The 20,259-nt window shown below is 47.0% G+C and overlaps 1 protein-coding gene across 1 annotated transcript in view; it reads left to right on the top strand.

Annotated features, from left to right (window-relative positions):
• BFSP1 (beaded filament structural protein 1) overlaps positions 1-18,489 on the top strand; it is a 36,944-nt gene extending 18,455 nt beyond the window's left edge. The window contains exons 5-8 of the mRNA XM_027976717.3: positions 599-706; positions 8,468-8,688; positions 15,075-15,160; positions 17,154-18,489. Coding sequence (XP_027832518.2) covers positions 599-706; positions 8,468-8,688; positions 15,075-15,160; positions 17,154-18,328 — 1,590 coding nt within the window. The 3' untranslated portion in view covers positions 18,329-18,489. The remainder of the gene's footprint in view (positions 1-598; positions 707-8,467; positions 8,689-15,074; positions 15,161-17,153) is intronic.
• The last annotated feature ends 1,770 nt before the right edge of the window (positions 18,490-20,259 follow it).

Below are 20,259 nucleotides of genomic sequence, written 5' to 3'. Positions count from 1 at the left end.
TTCCTAAAACATAATTTTCTTGGTCAGAGATTTCTTTCCAGATACTTTATTGTATTTTACAAACACTTTCCCCTTTAATTCAAAGGTGTTTTATATCAGAGCACACTTATAAAATCATAATAGTCTGTTTCCTTGTAGCCCCGTTTGTCCGAGTTGTAGGAATGTAGAACCATCTAGACCTAGTTTGATGGTGTCAGTGATTGTCAGAGACCCTTAGCATCACCCGGGAACTTGAGAAAAATGCAGAATCTCCAGCCAGACCCCCTAGCAGACCCACTGAGTCACAATCCCCATTTTAGCAAGATGCTCAGGGATTCATGCGCACTTTACAAAGCACATTTAGGCCCTGGTGCTTCCTTCTTTGCTTGTAAGGGCACTAATCCCACCATGGGGGCCCCACTCTAGTGACCTCATCTCCACCTCCCGTCCTGCCAAATTCCCAGCCCAGATGCCTTCCCATAGCGAGAGGGGGTCAGGGCCTCAGCCTGTGAATCTGGGGGCGGGATGTGAATGTGCAGAACACAGGAGGCCTCTGCGCTCCTCTATGTGTTTCCTCCCATGACAAGTGTGTGATGCTGAGTCTGGCTTCTTTGTGCAGGAGAAGCTCCTGACGGAACGGGAAGCTGCCGCCCTGCAGTGCCAGCTGGAGGATGGCCGGGAGATGGTCTGCCTCCTGCAGGCCCAGAGAACCGAGCTGCAGGCCCAGGTGCGCCCCACCCTCTGTCTGCAGGTTCACTCTGGTGTCATGTGCCTGCAGAGACATGCGCGCATTTGTCTCTCTGTGTTGTTTTGTTATTTGTTTAGTCCCTCTGTTGTGTCCAACTCTTTGTGACCCCATGGGCTATATAGCCCGCCAGGCTCCTCTGTCCATGGGATTCTCCAGGCAAGAATACTGGAGTGGGTTGCCAGGCCCTCCTCCAGGGGATTGTCCCGACCCAGGGATCGAACCCAAATTTCCTACATCTCCTGCATTGCACGTGGATTCTTTACCACTGAGCCACCAGGGAAGCCCTGTCTCACTGTAAATTCTTACAAACTTGGCACACTTGTGTGCCCAGCCCTCAAGTGACAGACAGCATCCCTGGAGGGTGTGACCAGCTGTCCACATAAACGGAGGGCTGCCCAGGACACTGCCCTTCCTGCTCAGACTGGAAAGGCCCTGGGCCAGAGGGGACAGAGAAAGTGAAGTCACTTAGTTGTGCATGACTCTTTGTGACCCCACGGACTGTAGCCGACGAGGTTCCTCCATCCATGGAATTTTCCAGGCAAGAGTACTGGAGTGGGTTGCCATTTCCTTCTCCAGGGGATCTTCCCGACCCAGGGATCAAACCCAGGTCTCCGCATTGCAAGCAGACGCTTTTACTGTCTGAGCCACCAGGGAAGCAGAGACAATAGATCCCACTAATTTCTGGCTCCCAAGAGGTTCCCTCTGGCCCCCTCCCCCACCAAGGGTAAGCTCCTACCTGTGCATAACCAACCCATTTTGCCCAGTTTAAAATTGTTGTTAAAAATAAGAAATGGTCACAGATTGGGGTTTTTAATCCTCCACTCACTTGAATCTGTGTTTCTTGCTTCTGACCTGAACTCTCTCCTCTGGAATCTGACTGCAGCCCTGGAGAGAGGGGCTGTTTTCTGCATTTGCTCCTGCTCAGAATTTGTTACTGGAAACTTTGCATTTTCACCCCACCCCTTTTCTTTTCTTGGTGAAGCTTAATTTGCAAACTGAACTCACCAGAAAAGCTCAGTCCTATTTGTACAGGCTTCTTTTGTGGTTCACAAGCTTTGCGGGGCACCTCTGTGATTCCTCCAGTTTCTTTCTCTGGTTCCATGTATCTGGCTGTTCTGATGGGGATGTTGGGTTAGAACACGCTCCTTCCTGTTTGACCACATTTCCCAAATCCAAAAGTAAATTGATGTTCGGTTTGAGAAGTACATGTAAAGGACAAGAGAACAAGAATTTTAAAAATCTTCGCCTTTATGTATACCATTAAATGTTATATGTTACTCTGTCTCTACTCCACCTGAAAGATGATGCTGTGAAAGTGCTGCACTCAATATGCCAGCACATTTGGAAAACTCAGCAGTGGCCACAGGACTGGAAAAGGTCAGTTTTCATTCCAATTCCAAAGAAAGGCAATGCCAAAGAATGCTCAAACTACTGCACAATTGGACTCATCTCACACGCTAGTAAAGTAATGTTCAAAATTTTCCAAGCCAGGCTTCAGCAATACGTGAACCGTGAACTTCCAGATGTTCAAGCTGGTTTTAGAAAAGGCAGAGGAACCAGATATCAAATTGCCAACATTCGCTGGATTGTCGAAAAAGCAAGAGAGTTCCAGAAAAACATCTATTTCTGCTTTATTGACTATGCCAAAGCCTTTGACCAGGTGGATCACAATAAACTGTGGAAAACTTTGAAAGAGATGGGAATACCAGACCACCTGACCTGCCTCTTGAGAAATCTGTATGCAGGTCAGGAAGCAACAGTTAGAATTGTAAATGGAACAACAGACTGGTTCCAAATAGGAAAAGGAGTACATCAAGGCTGATATTGTCACCCTGCTTATTTAACTTCTATGCAGAGTACATCATGAGAAATGCTGGGCTGGAGGAAGCGCAAGTTGAAATCAAGATTGCTGGGAGAAATATCAATAACCTCAGATATGCAGATGACACCACCGTTATGGCAGAAAGTGAAGAGGAACTAAAAGCCTCTTGATGAAAGTGAAAGTGGAGAGTGAAAAAGTTGGCTTAAAGCTCAACATTCAGAAAACGAAGATCATGGCATCTGGTCCCATCACTTCATGGGAAATAGATGGGGAAACAGTGGAAACAGTGTCAGACTTTATTTTTGGAGGCTCCAAAATCACTGCAGATGGTGATTGCAGCCATGAAATTAAAAGATGCTTACTCCTTGGAAGGAAAGTTATGACCAACCTAGATAGCATATTCAAAAGCAGAGACATTACTTTGCCAACAAAGGTCCATCTAGTCAAGGCTATGGTTTTTCCTGTGGTCACGTATGGATGTGAGAGTTGGACTGTGAAGAAAGCTGAGCTCTGAAGAATTGATGCTTTTGAACTGTGGTGTTGGAGAAGACTCTTGAGAGTCCCTTGGACTGCAAGGAGATCCAACCAGTCCATTCTAAAGGAGATCAGTCCTGGGTGTTCATTGGAAGGACTGTTGCTGAGGCTGAAACTCCAATACTTTGGCCACCTCATGCGAAGAGTTGACTCATTGGAAAAGACTTTGATGCTGGGAGGGATTTGGGGCAGGAGGAGAAGGGACGACAGAGGATGAGATGGCTGGATGGCATCACTGACTCGATGGACATGAGTTTGAGTGAACTCTGGGAGTTGGTGATGGATAGGGAGGCCTGGCGTGCTGTGATTCATGGGGTTGCAAAGAGTCGGACACGACTGAGCGGCTGAACTGAACTGAACTGAACTGAATTCCCCCAATGCCGACAGAAGAATCACATGTTGGAGCCCTGTGGGATGTGGTGCTTTTCGTGGGTTCTCAGTGTTACTAAATGTCAGGACCTGAGTCCAGAATCTCTATCCCATCCCCACACACCACACACCCCTCACTCTGCAGTGACTCAGGGGCTTTGGAAAGCATATGGGGGCCTGCAGATGGTCCCCAGGGCAGAGACCCCAGCTGAAGAGACCCCTTAAAACTCGTCCTGCTCTGGTGACAAACTGTGGCTTGAGGACCAGACACGTTGATTTGGTGACTTGATGAGTATGTGGTTTTCTCTGAGGCTCTGAGAGGATGGAGGGAGGGTTTGAGTGTGTGTGTGTGTGTATGTGTGCACATGTGTGTATAATATATGTGAATATTTTTGTGTGTACGTGTGTACGCATATATGTGTGTATAAGTTGTATGTCTGTGTATGTGTGTGTGTGTATGTACGTATGTGTGTGTGTACATTTGTGTGTGTGACTAAGCATTTGGAGAAGTGCACACAAGCCCAGTCATGTTGGCGGAATTCTGTGTGCCTGTAGGAACAAGGATCCTGTTTCTTTACTACCAGTAGTCATTCCAGATGCTGCCCACTCTCCATCTTCAGGGACATTGACTCTTTCTCATGCATCTGCTCTCTTTGATTTCTGCTCTTGAGGGCTCATGTGATCAGGAATAATCTAGAATAATCTCCCTATTTTTTAAGCTCAACTGCTTAAGAACCTTGCTTACATCTGCAAAGTCCCTTTGCCAACTAACACCACAGAGTCTTGGGCAGAAGCTAAGGGGTAAAGGTCACCGGGGCCAAAAGTCTGCCTGATAAGCTCAAATTAAAACACACACATGTCTGGACCCACCCCAGAGTTTCTGACTCAGTAGGTCCGGGTTGTGGCCCAAGAACCTGCCTTTCTGAAGTTCAGGTGCTGCTTGCTAGCCCGGGAACCGCACTTGGAGGTCACTAATTTGGGCGGGGGAGGGGGGCGGTGAGAGTCCCATGCTGGGCCAGGATGTTCTACATCTGGGCCACTCATGTTCCCGGCCTGGGCCCTCCACAGCCTGATTCATGAGATGTTCACAGCTGGCTTTTTGCTAATTTTGAAATGTTGCCATGACTTTCGGATGGAGTAGCTAAGCTGTATGTTCCCAGGGAGACCAGTCAGCATAGCCCCTCAATGGGGCCAGGGCTGGGACTGGGGATGTGGTGGGGACGGTGTGGGGCAGCGCTCCTTGCAGCCTGAGGGCTTTGGCCAGCAGGGCTGTGGCAGCTGGCTCTTCCTATGGTTAGGGCATTCACAGGCTTGCCCCAGACCTGTGGAATTAGGGACTCTGGCGAGGGGCCAGCATCTCCTTCAACAAGCCCCCCAGGTGGCTCTGCCAGCTTTGAGAACACTGGTCTGCAGGTTGACCGCAACAGCACCCACGATTGGAGCTGGGGGCCCCTGCTTTTGAACGTGGACCACGCATGAGACCCCTGCACGTGGGCCATGCATGAGATGGTACTTATTCCAGGTGCCCGAGAAAGGACAGGCTCTCTAAATTCTCTAAGTTGTGTCAGATGAGTTTTTGTGACAGGAAGTGAAAACATGCAGATTTTTGCGAGTGTGTTGCCCAGACGTCATTTTTTGTGAAAGCCCCTTAGCACCATCTGGTGGCAGGTTTTGGTAAGATGGCATGTAATCTGGGAAGGACATGGTTTCTCTTTCCTTTTTGAAATGACCTTGGACCCAAAGGAGTCCAGGGGCCTGAGAGGACTGAGGCAAGAGGTAACCCCTCCAGACGGGGCTCACGTGAGGCGTAGCTCAGGATCCCTGAGGACCGTGTGTGCTAAGGCAGGCCCCACAACTGTGCTAGAACACTTGTCTTTCACTCAGATGTTTCTGGCGAGCCCCATGTGAGGTCCAGGAACACCAAGCAGAGCTTGGCTGGGCTCCTGCCTACAGTCAAGTGGGGAGATGAATATCAGCTGGTCGATCCAAATGGTCCAGGCAGAAATGCCCAGTTACCTGGCTCACAGTGAAGTTCAGGCTACCTCGAGGCCCATACCTGCCACCTGCCTCTGCCCCCTGTATCAGCTTGACTGCTGTTCTTGTAGTGACCCGGGGCTGTCAGTGGGCAACCCTCTGCTCCTCTCCTCTCCTGACCACCCCTGCAGACCTGGCGCCCGCCTCTCTGCTTCTCACGCCTCTCTCTGCAAGGCCCTTTGCTTCTGCAGCGCCCAGGACTGGCCTTACCTCCTCCTGGAAGCCTTCTGTGATGCCCCGCCCCCTGCACCTCCCCAGCACCTTGGACCTCTTCGTGGGTTCTGTGACACCCTGTGCTTGACCCTGTGGCCAACCTGGACTGTGGCTCCAGGAAGGAGGGTCTCTTTCTCTTACTGTCAGCCTGGTGCTAGATGGTGTCTGAAGCCCACATGGAAGTCAGTCCCCTCAGAGACATCTCGTTAGCCCCCTTTGAACTACCAAAAGGGGGGCTTTTATTATTTCTTTCTGAGCACCCCTCCTTCTGATGGAGGAGGTTTCAGTTATTGAGCTTTAACATGTGGGTGCTGCGGGCACAGCTCTTTCTTATTCACAAGGTAGAAGGGTGAGCTTTGATGAAAGTGTGTCCAGCTCTCATGTTCTCCTACCGCCCAGCCGACTCTGGGGTTGATGGACCCCAGCCACACTGGTCTGTGACCTGCAGGCTTTGTTCTCAGGACCGCTCCATGGAAATGGAGAGTCTTATGTGGGGATTCACCCACTCTGGATGGATTCTTGCCTCTGAGATTCAGGTCTAGAGGGGTCCTTTGAATCCCTTCATGGAAGCCATTTCTGGAGTGTGTGGATGCCGGTATGGTAAAGAGGGTGTGGCCACACCAGGAGTCAGAGGCTGTGCCTTGGCGTTTGATGTCCTAGGAGACTGTTTGAATGGAGACAGTTTTATTAAAATTTATTTATTTTTAATTGAAAGATAATTTATAGTATTGTGTTGGTTTCTGCCAAATATCGACGTGAATCAGCCATAGGTACACATATGTCCCCTCCCTCTTGAATCTCCTGGCCCCCTCCTACCCCATCCCATCCCTCTAGGTTGTCACAGCGTGCTGGTTTGAGCTCTGAAGTGAAGTCGCTTAGTCGTGTCTGACTCTTTGGGACCCCATGGACTGTAGCCTACCAGGCTCCTCCATCCATGGGATTTTCCAGGCAAGAGTACTGGAGTGGATTGCTATTTTGAGTCATACAGCAAATTCCCACTGGTGATCTACTTTACATATTATGGTAATATATATGTTTCCATGCTACTCTCTCCCTCTTCCCTGCCCCTTGACCACAAGTCTGTTCTCTACGTTTGCATCTCCATTGCTGCCCTGCAAAGAGGTTCATCAGTACCATCTTTCTAGATTCCATATATATGCATTAGTATATGATGTTTGTTTTTCTCTTTCTGACTTACTTCACTCTGTATAATAGGCTCTAGGTTCGCCCACCTCATTAGAATGGACTCAAATGCGTTCCTTTTTATGGCTGAGTAATATTCCATTGTGTATATGTACCACAGTTTCTTTATCCATTCATCTGTTGATGGACATCTAGATTGTTTCCTGAATGGAGGCAGTTTTAAATGAGGAACAGAAACCTGGCCAAACTCTCTTTGTTTATTTTGAAATAATTTTAGACTTCTCTGATGCTGTAAAAATAGCTCAGAGTTTTCCCATACTCTTCATTCAGTTCCCCCAAAGTCAACATCCAAATAGCAAAGCACCAAGGTTGAAACCAGGACATTGGTGAGCAGACCAGACTGGGAAGAGACTTGCCTGAAATCTTACCTGTTACCCTGTTCACAGGTTGCCTGATCCTGGGTCCTGCCTGCATTCAGGTGTCCTGTCTCCTCAGCCTCCTCCAGTCTGGGACAGTTCCTGCCCATCTCTGCTTCTCATGACCTTATCTGTACAGAGTGAAGGGTCCGCTCTCAGGAATAATCACCCTCTATGTTGTCCAGTGTGTTCATTAAGCTGCATGTATCAGGCATCCTGTGATGCACATACGTGAGGATAGATTCAGATTCTTGCTTAGTTCCCCATGACTCAAAGAATGTGGCCGGGAGACCAGAGCCACAGCCACGGGCATTGTGGGGGAGCCACTTAGAAACGCAGCCCCTCCAGTCCAGTGGAGCTACTGAGTCAGAATCTGAGCAAAACCGTATCCTCGGGGTGGTTCATATGCGTGTTGAGGTTTGACAGGTGCTCTTCCAGATGAAGTGGGTTTCAGTCTACATGTTTTATTTTGCTTTTGAGGACTGGCCATGCCTGTTAGATCTTTTCTCCATGGGAAAGTGAGCTTGTACTGAGCTTGTAAATAAGTTCTCTTGTAAATAAGTAAGCAGCTTGTGGCTGCTTGTGGGTTGTCATAGCTCTAAAAGTGAAGACAAGGAAACTCTTTTCATTTTCCTACCTGAATTTTGACTTGTCCTGCTTTAATATATAAATAGCATTTATCTGAAGTTATTTTACATAAGTGCCAGTGTACACAAACACACACATATTAGCTATCAAAACATATATGTAACTCTACTGGTCAGAAACCAGGAGAAAATTAAAGTGCTGTAGTAATTGAATAAGATCAAGGAAATCCCCCCCTTTAATTATTATAGCATCTTATCTATTTAGTCCATGTTCTTTTTACTACTTTTTCATGCTAACTCAGTAAAGTACGAATGATGTACTCTGAGTTGTACGTGTTAGTCCAGGGACAGCAGTTTTTATTTTCTGAGTTTCTCATCCTCCTACTGCCTTGGTTCGGGGGCTCCACTACAGGCTGATTTCCGGGAGAGCTGATACAAGCAAGCATCAGGGGAAGGGGTTCAGTTGTCACATCCTTCCGTGGCTTAAAGATTCTCTGCAGACGGAGAAACAAACCAACAAAACAAATACAACTGGGTACGCCGTCTGGATTCTCCCCTGCTGTGTCTGTGTCTGAAGGGAGAGGGTGGCTGGGTTTTCTCGTGACCGTGTCTCTGCCCGCAGACCGCGGCCCTGGAACAAGCCATCAGAGACGCCCACGAGTGTTATGATGATGAGATTCAGCTTTACAACGAGCAGATCGACACCCTGCGGAAGGAGATTGAAGAGGCAGAGAGGAGCCTGGAGAGATCATCCTATGACTGCCGGCAGCTGGTGGTTGCCCAGCAGACCCTGAGGAATGAGTTGGACCGGTATCATCGCATCATCGAGAATGAAGGCAACAGGTGGGGTCAGGGTGGGCAGAGCCCATGGGCACAGAACCACTTACTTGTTCCACGTTTTTCCATATGCCAGTTCCAGGCTGTAGGGAATGTGGCAGTAAGGTGAAAGTGTTAGTAGCTCAGTCGTGTCTGACTCTTTGTGAACCCCCTTGGACTATAGCCTGCCAGGTTCCTCTGTCCATGGGATTCTCCAGGCAAGGATACTGGAGTGGGTAGCCATTCTGTTTTCCAGGGGATCTTCCCGACCCATTGCAGGCAGATTATTTACTGTCTGAGCCACCAGAAAGAGACCCCCAAATCCAGGACCTTATGGGGCTGGAATGCCAGTGGGGGAGGCAGAGGATGGATGGGTTTGCAACAGAGACGTGGGCTCTGGCGTGAGTGATGGTGGGGGCAGGGGAGAGGTGATGAATATGACCATGGGAGTGTTTGGATGTCAAGGTGGCGTTCAGCTCCACAGGCTTCTGGGGACAGGAATGTCTTACAACCAGGTATGGTTATTGAGATGCTACAGGTGAGATGCCTACACGGTACCTGGAACTGGACCAGCACTCAGAGCAGTTGGTGTCATCACTGCTGCTGCCATGGTGACTCTGAGCACCTGGCCAGTTGGTACTGTGGCTGCCAGCAGGCTGTCTGGTCTCTGTGCGATGGATTGGGACGTGACGTCTGCTGGCAAGTGTCTCTGTCTCAGCCTCATTCACATCTACACCTGCATCAGCTACTCTCCGTTTCCTCCATGTTCGTCTATGTGACCGTGTCTGCACCTACATGTATACTTATGTCCACATCTGAGTCTACAGCGTCTGTATGTGGACATCTACACGACACCCGTGTTCTCTACATCAACTGTAGCTGCACCCGCTTCACCTAACCTACACCTGTATCATCTACACCTACACCTGCCTCTGCATCGCCTGCTCCTGCACCATCTGCATCCACATCTGACACCTACTCTGCCATCTGCATCTGTCTGGATCATCCACATGTGCGTCTACCCCACATCTGCAGTTTCTGTGCCTGCACCATCGTCAACACTTCTGTTACTTACGCTGATGCCTGCACCACCTACATTTACACCTGCGCTTACCTCTACGCCATCTACATCTGCATCTCTACTTCCACCCACATCTGTGGATCATCTGTGTCCACATCTATATCACTTACATCTGTATCTACATACACCTGTATCTACATTTTCTATGGTTATAGTTACATCTTTATCACCTAAGCCTGCACCTCATCTCCACATAAAGTATGTAAATCTCCATCGTCTTTATGTACATGCATTAACTGTCTATACCTCCATGGTTTTCTTTTTTACTTTACAATATTGTATTGGTTTTGCCATACATTGACATGAATCCAGCATGGGTGTACATGTGTTCCCCATCCTGAACCACCCTCCCACCTCCCTCCCCATCCCATCCCTCTGGGTCATCCCAGTGCACCAGCCCCGAGCACCCTGTATCATGCATTGAACCTGGACTGGGAATTCGTTTCACATATGATAATATATGTGTTTCAATGCCATTCTCCCAAATCATGCCACCCTTGCCCTCTCCCACAGAGTCCGAAAGACTGTTCTATACATCTGTGTCTCTTTTGCTGTATCGCATATGGGGTTATCATTACCATCTTTCTAAATTCCATATATACGGGTTAGTATACTGTATTGGTGTTTTTCTTTCTGGCTTATTTCACTCTGTATAATAGGCTCCAGTTTCATTCACGTCATTAGAACTGATTCAAATGTATTCTTTTTAATGGCTGAGTAATATTCCACTGTGTATATAACCCACAGCTTTCTTATCCATTCATCTGCTGATGGACATCTAGGTTGCTTCCATGTCCTGGCTATTATAAACAGTGCTGTGATGAACATTGGGGTGTCTCTTTCAATTCTGGTTTCCTCAGTGTGTATGCCCAGCAGTGGGATTGCTGGGTCATATGGCAGTTCTATTTCTAATTTTTTAAGGAATCTCCACACTGTTCTCCATAGTGGCTGTACTAGTTTGCATTCCCACCAACAGTGTAAGAGGGTTCCTTTTTTTCCACACCCTCTCCAGCATTTATTGCTTGTAGACTTTGGATAGCAGCCATTCTGACTGGCGTGAAATGGTACCTCATTGTGGTTTTGATTTTCATTTTTCTGATAATGAGTGATGTTGAGCATCTTTTCATGTGTTTGTTAGCCATCTATATGTCTTCTTTGGAGAAATGTCTGTTTAGTTCTTTGGCCCATTTTTTGATTGGGTCTTTAATTTTTCTGGAATTGAGCTGTAGGAGTTGCTTGTATATTTTTGAGATTAATTCTTTGCCAGTTGCTTTGTTTGCTATTATTTTCTCCCATTCTGAAGGCTGTCTTTTCACCTTGTTTCCTTTGTTGTGCAGAAGCTTTTAATTTTAATTAGGTCCCATTTGTTTATTTTTGCTTTTATTTCCAATATTCTGGGCGGTGGGTCATAGAGGATCCTGCTGTGATTTATGTCAGAGAGTGTTTTGCCTATGTTTTCCTCTAGAAGTTTTATAGTTTCTGGTCTTATGTTTAGATCTTTAATCCATTTTGAGTTTCTTTTTGTGTATGGTGTTAGAAAGTGTTCTAGTTTCATTCTTTTACAAGTGGTTGACCAGTTTTCCCAGCACCACTTGTTAAAGAGATTGTCTTTTCTCCATTGTATATTCTTGGCTCCTTTTCAAAGATAAGGTGTCCATAGGTGCATGGATTTATCGCTGGGCTTTCTGTTTTGTTGCATTGATCTATATTTCTGTCTTTGTGCCAGTACCATACTGTCTTGATGACCGTGGCTTTGTAGTAGAGCCTGAAGTCAGGCAGGTTGATTCCTCCTATTCCATTCTTCTTTCTCAAGATTGCTCTGGCTGTTCGAGGTGTTTTGTATTTCCATAAAAATTGTGAAATTATTTGTTCTAGTTCTGTGAAAAATACCATTGGTAGCTTGATAGGGATTGCATTGAATCTATAGATTGCTTTGGGTAGTATACTCATTTTCAGTATATTGATTCTTCCGATCCATGAACATAGTATATTTCTCCATCTATTTGTGTCCTCTGATTTCTTTCACCAGTGTTTTATAGTTTTCTATATATAGGTCTTTTGTTTATTTAGGTAGATATATTCCTAACTATTTTATTCTTTTTGTTGCAATGGTGAATGGAATTGTTTCCTTAATTTCTCTTTCTGTTTTCTCATTCTTAGTATATAGGAATGCAAGGGATTTCTGTGTGTTGATTTTATATCCTGCAACTTTACTATATTCATTGACTAGCTCTAGTAATTTTCTGGTGGAGCCTTTAGGGTTTTCTATGTAGAGGATCAAGTCATCTGCAAACAGAGTTTTACTTCTTCTTTTCTAATCTGGATTCCTTTTATTTCTTTTTCTGCTCTGATTGCTATGGCTCAAACTTCCAAAACTATGTTGAATAGTAGTGGTGAGAGTGGGTACCCTTGTCTTGTTCCTGACTTTAGGGGAAATGCTTTCAATTTTTCACCATTGAGGATAATGTTTGCTGTGGGTTTGTCATATTTAGCTTTTATTATGTTGAGGAATGTTCCTTATATTCTTGCTTTCCGGAGGGTTTTTTTTTTTATCATAAATTGATGTTGAATTTTGTTGAAAGGCTTTCTCTGCATCTATTGAGATAATCATATGGTTTTTATTTTTCAGTTTGTTAATGCGGTGTATTACTTTGACTGATTTGCAGATATTGAAGAATCCTTTCATCCCTGGGATAAAGCCCACTTGGTCGTGATGTATAATCTTTTTAATATATTGTTGGATTCTGTTTGCTAGAATTTGTTAAGGATTTTTGCATCTATGTTCATCAGTGATATTGGCCTGTAGTTTTCTTTTTGTGGCATCTTTGCCTGGTTTTGGTATTAGGGTTGATGGTGGCCTCATAGAATGAGTTTGGAAGTTTACCTTCCTCTGCAATTTTCTGGAAGAGTTTGAGTAGGATAGGTGTTAGCTCTTCTCGAAATTTTTGGTAGAATTCAGCTGTGAAGGCATCTGGTTCTGGGCTTTTGTTTGCTGGAAGATTTCTGATTACAGTTTCCATTTCCATGCTTGTGATGGATCTGTTAAGATTTTCTATTTCTTCCTGGTTCAGTTTTGGAAACTTGTACTTTTCTAAGAATTTGTCCGTTTCCTCCAAGTTGTCCATTTCATTGGCATATAATTGCTGAAAGTAGTCTCTTATGATCCTTTGCATTTCTGTGTTGTCTGTTGTGATGTCTCCATTTTCATTTCTAATTTTGTTGATTTGATTCTTCTCCCTTTGTTCTTGATGAGTCTGGCTAATGGTTTGTCAAGTTTATTTATCTTCTTGAAGAACCAGCTTTTGGCTTTGTTGATTTTTGCTATGGTCTCTTTTGTTTCTTTTACATTTATTTCTGCCCTAATTTTTAAGATTTCTTTCCTTCTACTAACCCTTATACCTCCATGGTTTTCATCTGTCTACATCTCCATCATCTTTATGTACGTGTATAAACTGTATACATCTCCATCATTTTTATGTACCTATATAAGCTGTCTACATCTCCATCGTTTTTATGTACATGTATAAACTGTCTACACCTCCATTGTCTTTATGTACATGCATAAACTGTCTATACCTCCATCATTTTTATGTACATGTATAAGCTATCTATATCTCCATCGTTTTTATGTACATGCATAATCTGTCTACATCTCTGTCATCTTTATGTACATGTATAAACTGTTTACATCTCCATTTTTATGTACGTGCATAAAGTGTCTACACCTCTGTCATCTTTAAGTACATGTATAAACCATTGGCACCTGCATTGTCTTTATGTACATACACATCTACAGTGGTGTCTCCATTATTCCTATCCATACCCATGCCTACGTATATGACTGTATCCACCTGTGTACCTATAGCCCTAGATGTGTGGAGAATGGATTGAGACCAGCCTCCCAGTGTAAGGATTCTGCTTCTCTATTAAGTGGAGATTCTTCATGGGAACAGGCTCCTCTGTTCATGGAATTCTTCAGGCAGGAATACTGGAGTGGGTAGCCACTGCCTTCTCCAGGGGATCTTTCCACCAGCCCAGGGATTGGACTTACATCTCCTGTGGCTCTTGTATTGGCAGGCGGGTTCTTTACCACCGAGCCACCTGGGAAGCCTTCTCTTATTTTAAAAAGCCCCCCAAACAAAGAGAACTCCTGTTCAACAAAGAAGTGGCATATTTAGATTATCAGAAATTTCTACCTTACCATTTTTTATGTGTGTTTCACAGTTTATGATTGACCTTCCCATCATCATGCAATGTGTGAGTGCATTTGAGGGGTTTAGATTGAGATAAAAGAGAAACACCTGGGTGTTCCCCCAGGGACACTTCTATCCTCTCTCTGGGGCTCTGTCTTGGCATATGAGTGCTCTAATGTGTTGCAGGAAATGGAAGATTTTCTTTTGTTTTCTCTAGTTCCAGTCAATGTATTGTGCTGAACTCAATTATATTTATGTCACAGTGAATGCTTCTTGCACACATATACAAAATGTCTTGAACTGGTATTTAAATGCCTTTGTGAAAAGTTTTGTTTTGGAGGCAAGACTTCATCAAAAGGTAACTGGATACCTCTTTTGTATTTTTATATAGAACTCTTAATTTTGATTTAATTTCACACTGATAGACGTGTTGCAGGCACGGAGCAAGGAAATTCTGAATCCTCTTAGAGTCACTAGCTGTTTACATTTTATCTCAATTCCTTTTATTTTCCTGCTCTCTCTGGTTATAGAAATTATTCTTTAAAAAACAAGTTGGAGAATCATATCCTGGTTTCCCTAAATAATTTATCCTAGGCTGGCCATTCTCTTATTTTAGGGGTGGTGTGCATGCTCAATAGTGTCTGACTCTTTGTGACCCTAAGGTCTGGAGCCCACCAGGCTCCCCTGTCCATGAAATTCTCCAGGCAGGAATAGTGGAGTGGGTAGCCATTGCCTCCTGCAGGGGATCTTTCCCACCCAGAGATCAAACTTACATCTCTTGCGGCTCTTGTATTGCCAGGTGGATTCTTTACCACTGAGCCACCTGGGAAACCCTCTCTTATTAAAAAAAAAAACAACCCAAACACAGAGAACTCCTGTTCAACAGAAAAGTGGCATATTAAGATTATCAGTCATTTCTACCTTACCATTTTTTTATGTGTGTTTCACAGTTTATGACATGACCTTCCCATCATCATGCAATGTGTGAGTATGTTTGTGATTCTTGAGCTGTTGGATCTAGAGGAAGCCTTGTTCATTTTTGCTGGACACTAGAGTCTCCCTCTTACCCCCCAACCCCATTCTGTTTGCACTGATGACTTAACGATGGTGACCTCCCTCTTTCTGGTTCTTCCTGCCAGGCTGAGCTCTGCCTTCATTGAAACTCCAGTTACCCTGTACACTGCAAGCCACGGGGCCTCCCTCAGCCCTCGGCATGGTGGGAAAGGTGAGTCCCCAACTCTGGCTTGTTCTATTTTTCTGTCCTAGGAAAATGGAAAAAATCAAGCGACTTTGTCTCTGAATGCAACATTCATGCTCCCTTCCGATCCAGCTGGAAATTCAGTGCTTTTGCATGGGGGTCCCTCCTTGCCCTGCTGATGTCCTCCCACTGAAGCCGAGTGACTGAGTCTAAAAGTTTACAAGGAGAAAGTCAGGCCATGTGAGAGGCCACCATCCATGAGCAGGAGGCATTTAATTGGGGAGGAAAATCACAGCATTTACTTTGGCAAGAAGTAGATAATGAAATGTATCTATCCACCCTCCCCCTCCCCCAGTGAAATGAACTCTTTTAAGCAAAGGTGCTTAATCTAACATCAGGAACAGAGTAGATGCTCAACTTTGTTCATTTTCTCTTCCGTTCAAAACTGAGCAGGAAGAGCTTGGTGGGCAGTGGAGCTTCTGCCTTCAACACTTGGTCCTTTGGGGATGGTTTCCTGCCCTTGTGAGATGTTCACTCATGGCTCAGTCTCCCCAGTCAGGACCAAACAGAACGGTGCCTGGAGGAAGGAAAGCCTGGCTTACAGTGCTATCAAATCCCAGGGTCTCAGAAAGCTCAGAGGGCTTTGTGGAGATGGGAGAAGGGGCAGGGGTCCCCAGACACCCAGGCTGGCTCCAGGGGCCCGTAGCTGTGTGCAGGGTACTGGGCTTGATGCTTTGCTGTTGCAGTCTGGAAATTCTTCACAGTTTTGAATAGCAGGCCCTGAAATTCAGCAGCTGGTCCTGCAAGCACCCCCTTCTGCACACCTGCTTCTGGCCACCTGCTTTGACATGTCCCCCTTCTCATGTCCCTCCCACATGGCTTCATGACCTGCACCTGCCATGCCTGCTCACTCTGCTTTGTCATTGAGGGTCACCCCTATGGGATGCCCTGGCTCTGTGAACCCAAGTCCTCTGGTTAACAAAGGGAGGAGGGCAGCTGGATAAGACTTTGGAGTGAAAAAGTTAAAAAATCACTGTGTTAGTAAATCTTGAAAGCTTTTTGGATGTGTGTGCGTGCTAAGTCACTTCAGACGTGTCCAACTCTTTTGCGATGCCATGGACTCTAGCCTGCCAGCCTCCTCTGTCCGTGGGATTTTCCAGGCAAGGATACTGGAGTGGGTTGCCCTACCCTCCTCCAGGGGAATCCTTCTGACCCAGGGATCGAACTCGTGTCTCTTATGTCTCCTGCAATGGCAGGTGGTTTTTTTTTTTTTTTTTTTTTTTTTACCACTAGTGCCACCTGGAACTAAAAGCCCGCCTTTTGGATGAGACAGGGTGAAACTTTGTGTTTTCTGAAACTTTAAGTTTCTCCTCTTGGCTGGTCTAAAGCAGTGAATGTGGCCTCTGGCCCAGGAGATTCCCATTCTGGGTTTAAGGGCATCGTTTCCTCTTGTTGCACAGGAGGAAGGGGATGGTGAGCAAGGACTGGTGGTGTTTATCTGGTTTGGGGTGCAGGGGGACAAGGGTGTGCCTGGAAGCTATTCCAAACTCATCAGAGGAAGGTGGGTTGACTCTGAGTTTCTCCTTTGGGGAAGCCTGGGGTGAGAGTGACTCTGTGGACTGGATTTCCTGGTCTGGTCTGGATCCAAGTGTCCCCTGTGACTTTGAGGTGAGGGTGCTGGGGTGGGGCAGAGGCACTACTCCCATAGAGTGTTATTGCAGGAGAAACACGGATCTCAGTAAGTTGAATCCAGTGTGAAGGGAACTGTAGGGGCCTCCCCTCTGCTCTGCAAACCTGGAGGGGCCAAGTGACTTGTCTCAGAGTCACACAGCGGCCGGCAGGGCTGGGTCCTCAGTGTGAGCCATGAATGCTTAGGACCCAGGGATCCTACCCTGTTGCCAACCAGCCAACCAGTAAACCCCACCTCAGTGCTAGGCATGTATTTTTCAACAAATACTTTTTCTTCCTCTGTCATTGGCCTTTATTCATTGCACCCACCTCCTTTTTTCTTTTTTCAAAGATCTCACCAGGGCTGTACAGGACATAACTGCAGCGAAACCAAGACTCAAAGGCCTCCCCAAGAACCTTCCAAGGAAGAAGGAGATGGTAGCAAAAGACAGAGCAGATGAAATTCTGGAAGAGACCCCACTGAGAGGTCCAGAGGACATGAAGCCGGGGCAGGTGGTGCTCAAAGAAGAGGGTGAGTCTAAGCTTGAACCAGGAGACGAAGAAGCAAGTCCCCCGACCCAGGAAGGGGCTCCGGAGGATGTCCCAGATGGAGGCAAGATAAGCAAAGCCTTTGAGAAACTAGGCAAGATGATCAAGGAGAAGGTGAAAGGCCCCAAAGAACCCGAGCCCCCCGCCGACTTGTACACCAAAGGGCGGTACGTGATGGTCTCCGGAGATGGCAGTTTCGTGGATCCTGGCTTCTGTGTCTTCTCCGTTCCAGCCAAAGGGGGTGTGGTGGTGTCTAAGGGGGACGACTCTGTGCCTCCTGACAGTGGCGTGGAACCCTCTCCCCAGCAGCCTGAGCCCCCTCTAGGGGATGGACAGGGGGCCCCCCAGGAGAAAGAAGATGGTGTGAAGGAGGAAGGGGGGCCCCCTGAAGGGAAAGGAGATGGTGTGAAGGAGGAAGGGGGGCCCCCTGAGGGGAAAGAAGACGGTCTGAAGAAGGAAGAGGAGCCCCCTGAGGGCAAAGGAGACGATCTGAAGGAGGAAGGGGGGCCCCCTGAGGAGAAAGGAGATGGTCAGAAGGAGGAAGGGGGGCCCCAGCAGGGGAAAGAAGATGGACACCCCCCCACCCCGCACCCTGCAGACAAAGGGGATGAGAAAAATGCCAAAGAACTGAAGGGCCTCCAGGGGAAACAGGATGACCAGAAGGAGGAGGAGGGGGCCAGAGGGCCCTGTCCCATGGTGGCTCCTGGTCCAGAGGGGCCATCTGCACCCCGGTCTCAAGGGCCTCAGGTCACTGTGGGTGGGTCTGAGGGGCATGGAGCTCGGAGCGGCAGCCGGCCGGCGAGAAGCCCTCCCAGGAAGCTGGCCTACGAGAAGGTGGAGGTGATGGAATCCATAGAGAAGTTTTCCACTGAGAGCATCCAGACATATGAAGAGACTGCTGTCATTGTGGAGACCACGATTGAAAAGACGAAGGCAAACAAGAAGAAACTGGGAGAGAAGGGATCCTCCAGTGCCTGAGCTAACCGGGAGGAGGTGCCTCTGGGCCCCTGTAGACATGTGCTTGGATGTTTTAGAACAGAGGCTATAAGGGTGAGGATACAAGGTCCTTTGGATTAGACCATGGTTGGCCCATCTGGCTTACCAATGAAGCCTTAATTAAAACGTTTTCTTTGCTTGCACATCCTTTGTCTGATTAACAGGGGCCTTGGGCTTGCAGGTGGGCCATCCTCGCTCAGGACAGGGGTGCCCTGCTAACGGCCACTGAGCTGAGCTCATTTAAGAAAGTAGACGAGCCCTTTGTCCTGGGGCATTGCGGGGCTCATTAGAGGATCAGAGTCTGGATTTCACACTTGAAACATGTCAGATGATGGATCAGCTTGTTTTCACTGCGTTTCAGGCACAAGCACATGATTGCATGAGGGGTGCTTTGTTAGAAGTCAGGTGATTAAAGGTGTCTGTCTCAGTTTGGGTTCCCCAAGAAGCTGACCCTGCAGCAAGGATCTGATGTCATTTCTGGGGACGTGGTCCCAGGAAGCACCAGGAGGGCAGGAGACAGAGGTGGAGGCAGCAGGGCATCAGAGAGGAGAGGCGCTACCAGGTGGTTTGGCACTGTGGGCGGCTGATGCTCAGCCCCCATACCTGGGGGCTCTGGGAGACGGGGTGGAACTCGGTCTTCAGTTATACTGCCGGAGGGTGTGGGAGCTGAGTGTTGACCCACCAGCTCGGCCAGAAGGGAGGGCCCAGGACAGCTCTCAACCAAGAATCGCAGGTGCTGGTGGGCTTTTGGATGCCAGGCATGGAGATGCATGGAAGTAATAGGGGTCACGGGCAAGAAGCAGGGTGCCAGGGCTGCCTGCATAGCACACTTGCCTTGTGTCCTGGCTGAGTCACTTAAGAGTTTCTCACTCAGAGATTGCACACCTGGGTTGGGCTTCGAAAGCAAAATCAAATGTCACCATGCAGTTCCTTGTTCAACAGTTGATTAATGAACTCGCCTAACATTTACTGAGGGGCTTCCCTGATGGCTCAAGTGGTAAAGAATCTGCCTGCAATTCAGGAGACACAGGAGAGGCGGGTTTGATCCCAGGGTTGGGAAGAGCACATGGAGATGCAATGGCAACCCACTCCAGTATTCTTGCCTGGGAAGTTCCATGGACAGAGGAGCCTGGAGGGCTATGTCCATGGGGTTGCAAAGAGTCAGACCTGACTGAGCCACTGAGCACAGATGCACATTTGCTGACCATACTCTGTGTGCCAGGCAGAGTGCAGTGCTGATAACAGAGAGTTTACAAGTTTATTAATGGTCTCAATTACCATAATATAATGTCCCATAATACACATATGTGTATTCTCCTGTGCATAAATGTGCACTCGGGTATCTGCAGTGTCACATCCTAGGAAACAGAAATTACTTGAAACCAGAATCTTTACAAACATTTTTATGTTGCCTATAGGCATCTCTTTTTTTCTGCTGACAGTCCAAACGTATTTTTTTTTGCTTAGCCAAATAAGAAATTACTCCTTCTCCATGTAGATGCTCCAAAATACATTGTAGACAGTGAATAAATGTGCTGAAATGGATTATTGCATCTCCGTAAACAAAGGTATCTGGCAAGACAACCACACATCATTACAGAAGATTAATAGTGTCATAAATTACATCCTTTCCCTTAGCACCTTCAAGACAGGACTAAGTGCAGGAGGGACCACCAACTTGGGGGGATCCTGCTGAACCTCGTCTGGTCAAGGCCCCTCCCAGAAACCTCCCACCCCCTGCTCAGGCCCCCTACCCCACACTGCTAAGATGCCCCCATCTGCCAGCCAGCTGGAAGGATGGGAGAACCGGAATGTTGAAATAGCTCCTACCCAGGCCTGTCTCAGCCTCTGAACTTCCCGCACCAGCCTGTGGTGGCTCTGGCTTCCTGTGTGAGTATTTGGAAAGGTATAAA

The sequence above is a fragment of the Ovis aries genome, chromosome 13 (genome assembly GCF_016772045.2).
Source record: "Ovis aries strain OAR_USU_Benz2616 breed Rambouillet chromosome 13, ARS-UI_Ramb_v3.0, whole genome shotgun sequence".
NCBI lineage: Eukaryota > Metazoa > Chordata > Mammalia > Artiodactyla > Bovidae > Ovis > Ovis aries.
Note: the sequence above shows the minus strand (reverse complement) of the source record. Positions and strands in the feature narration are given on the sequence as shown.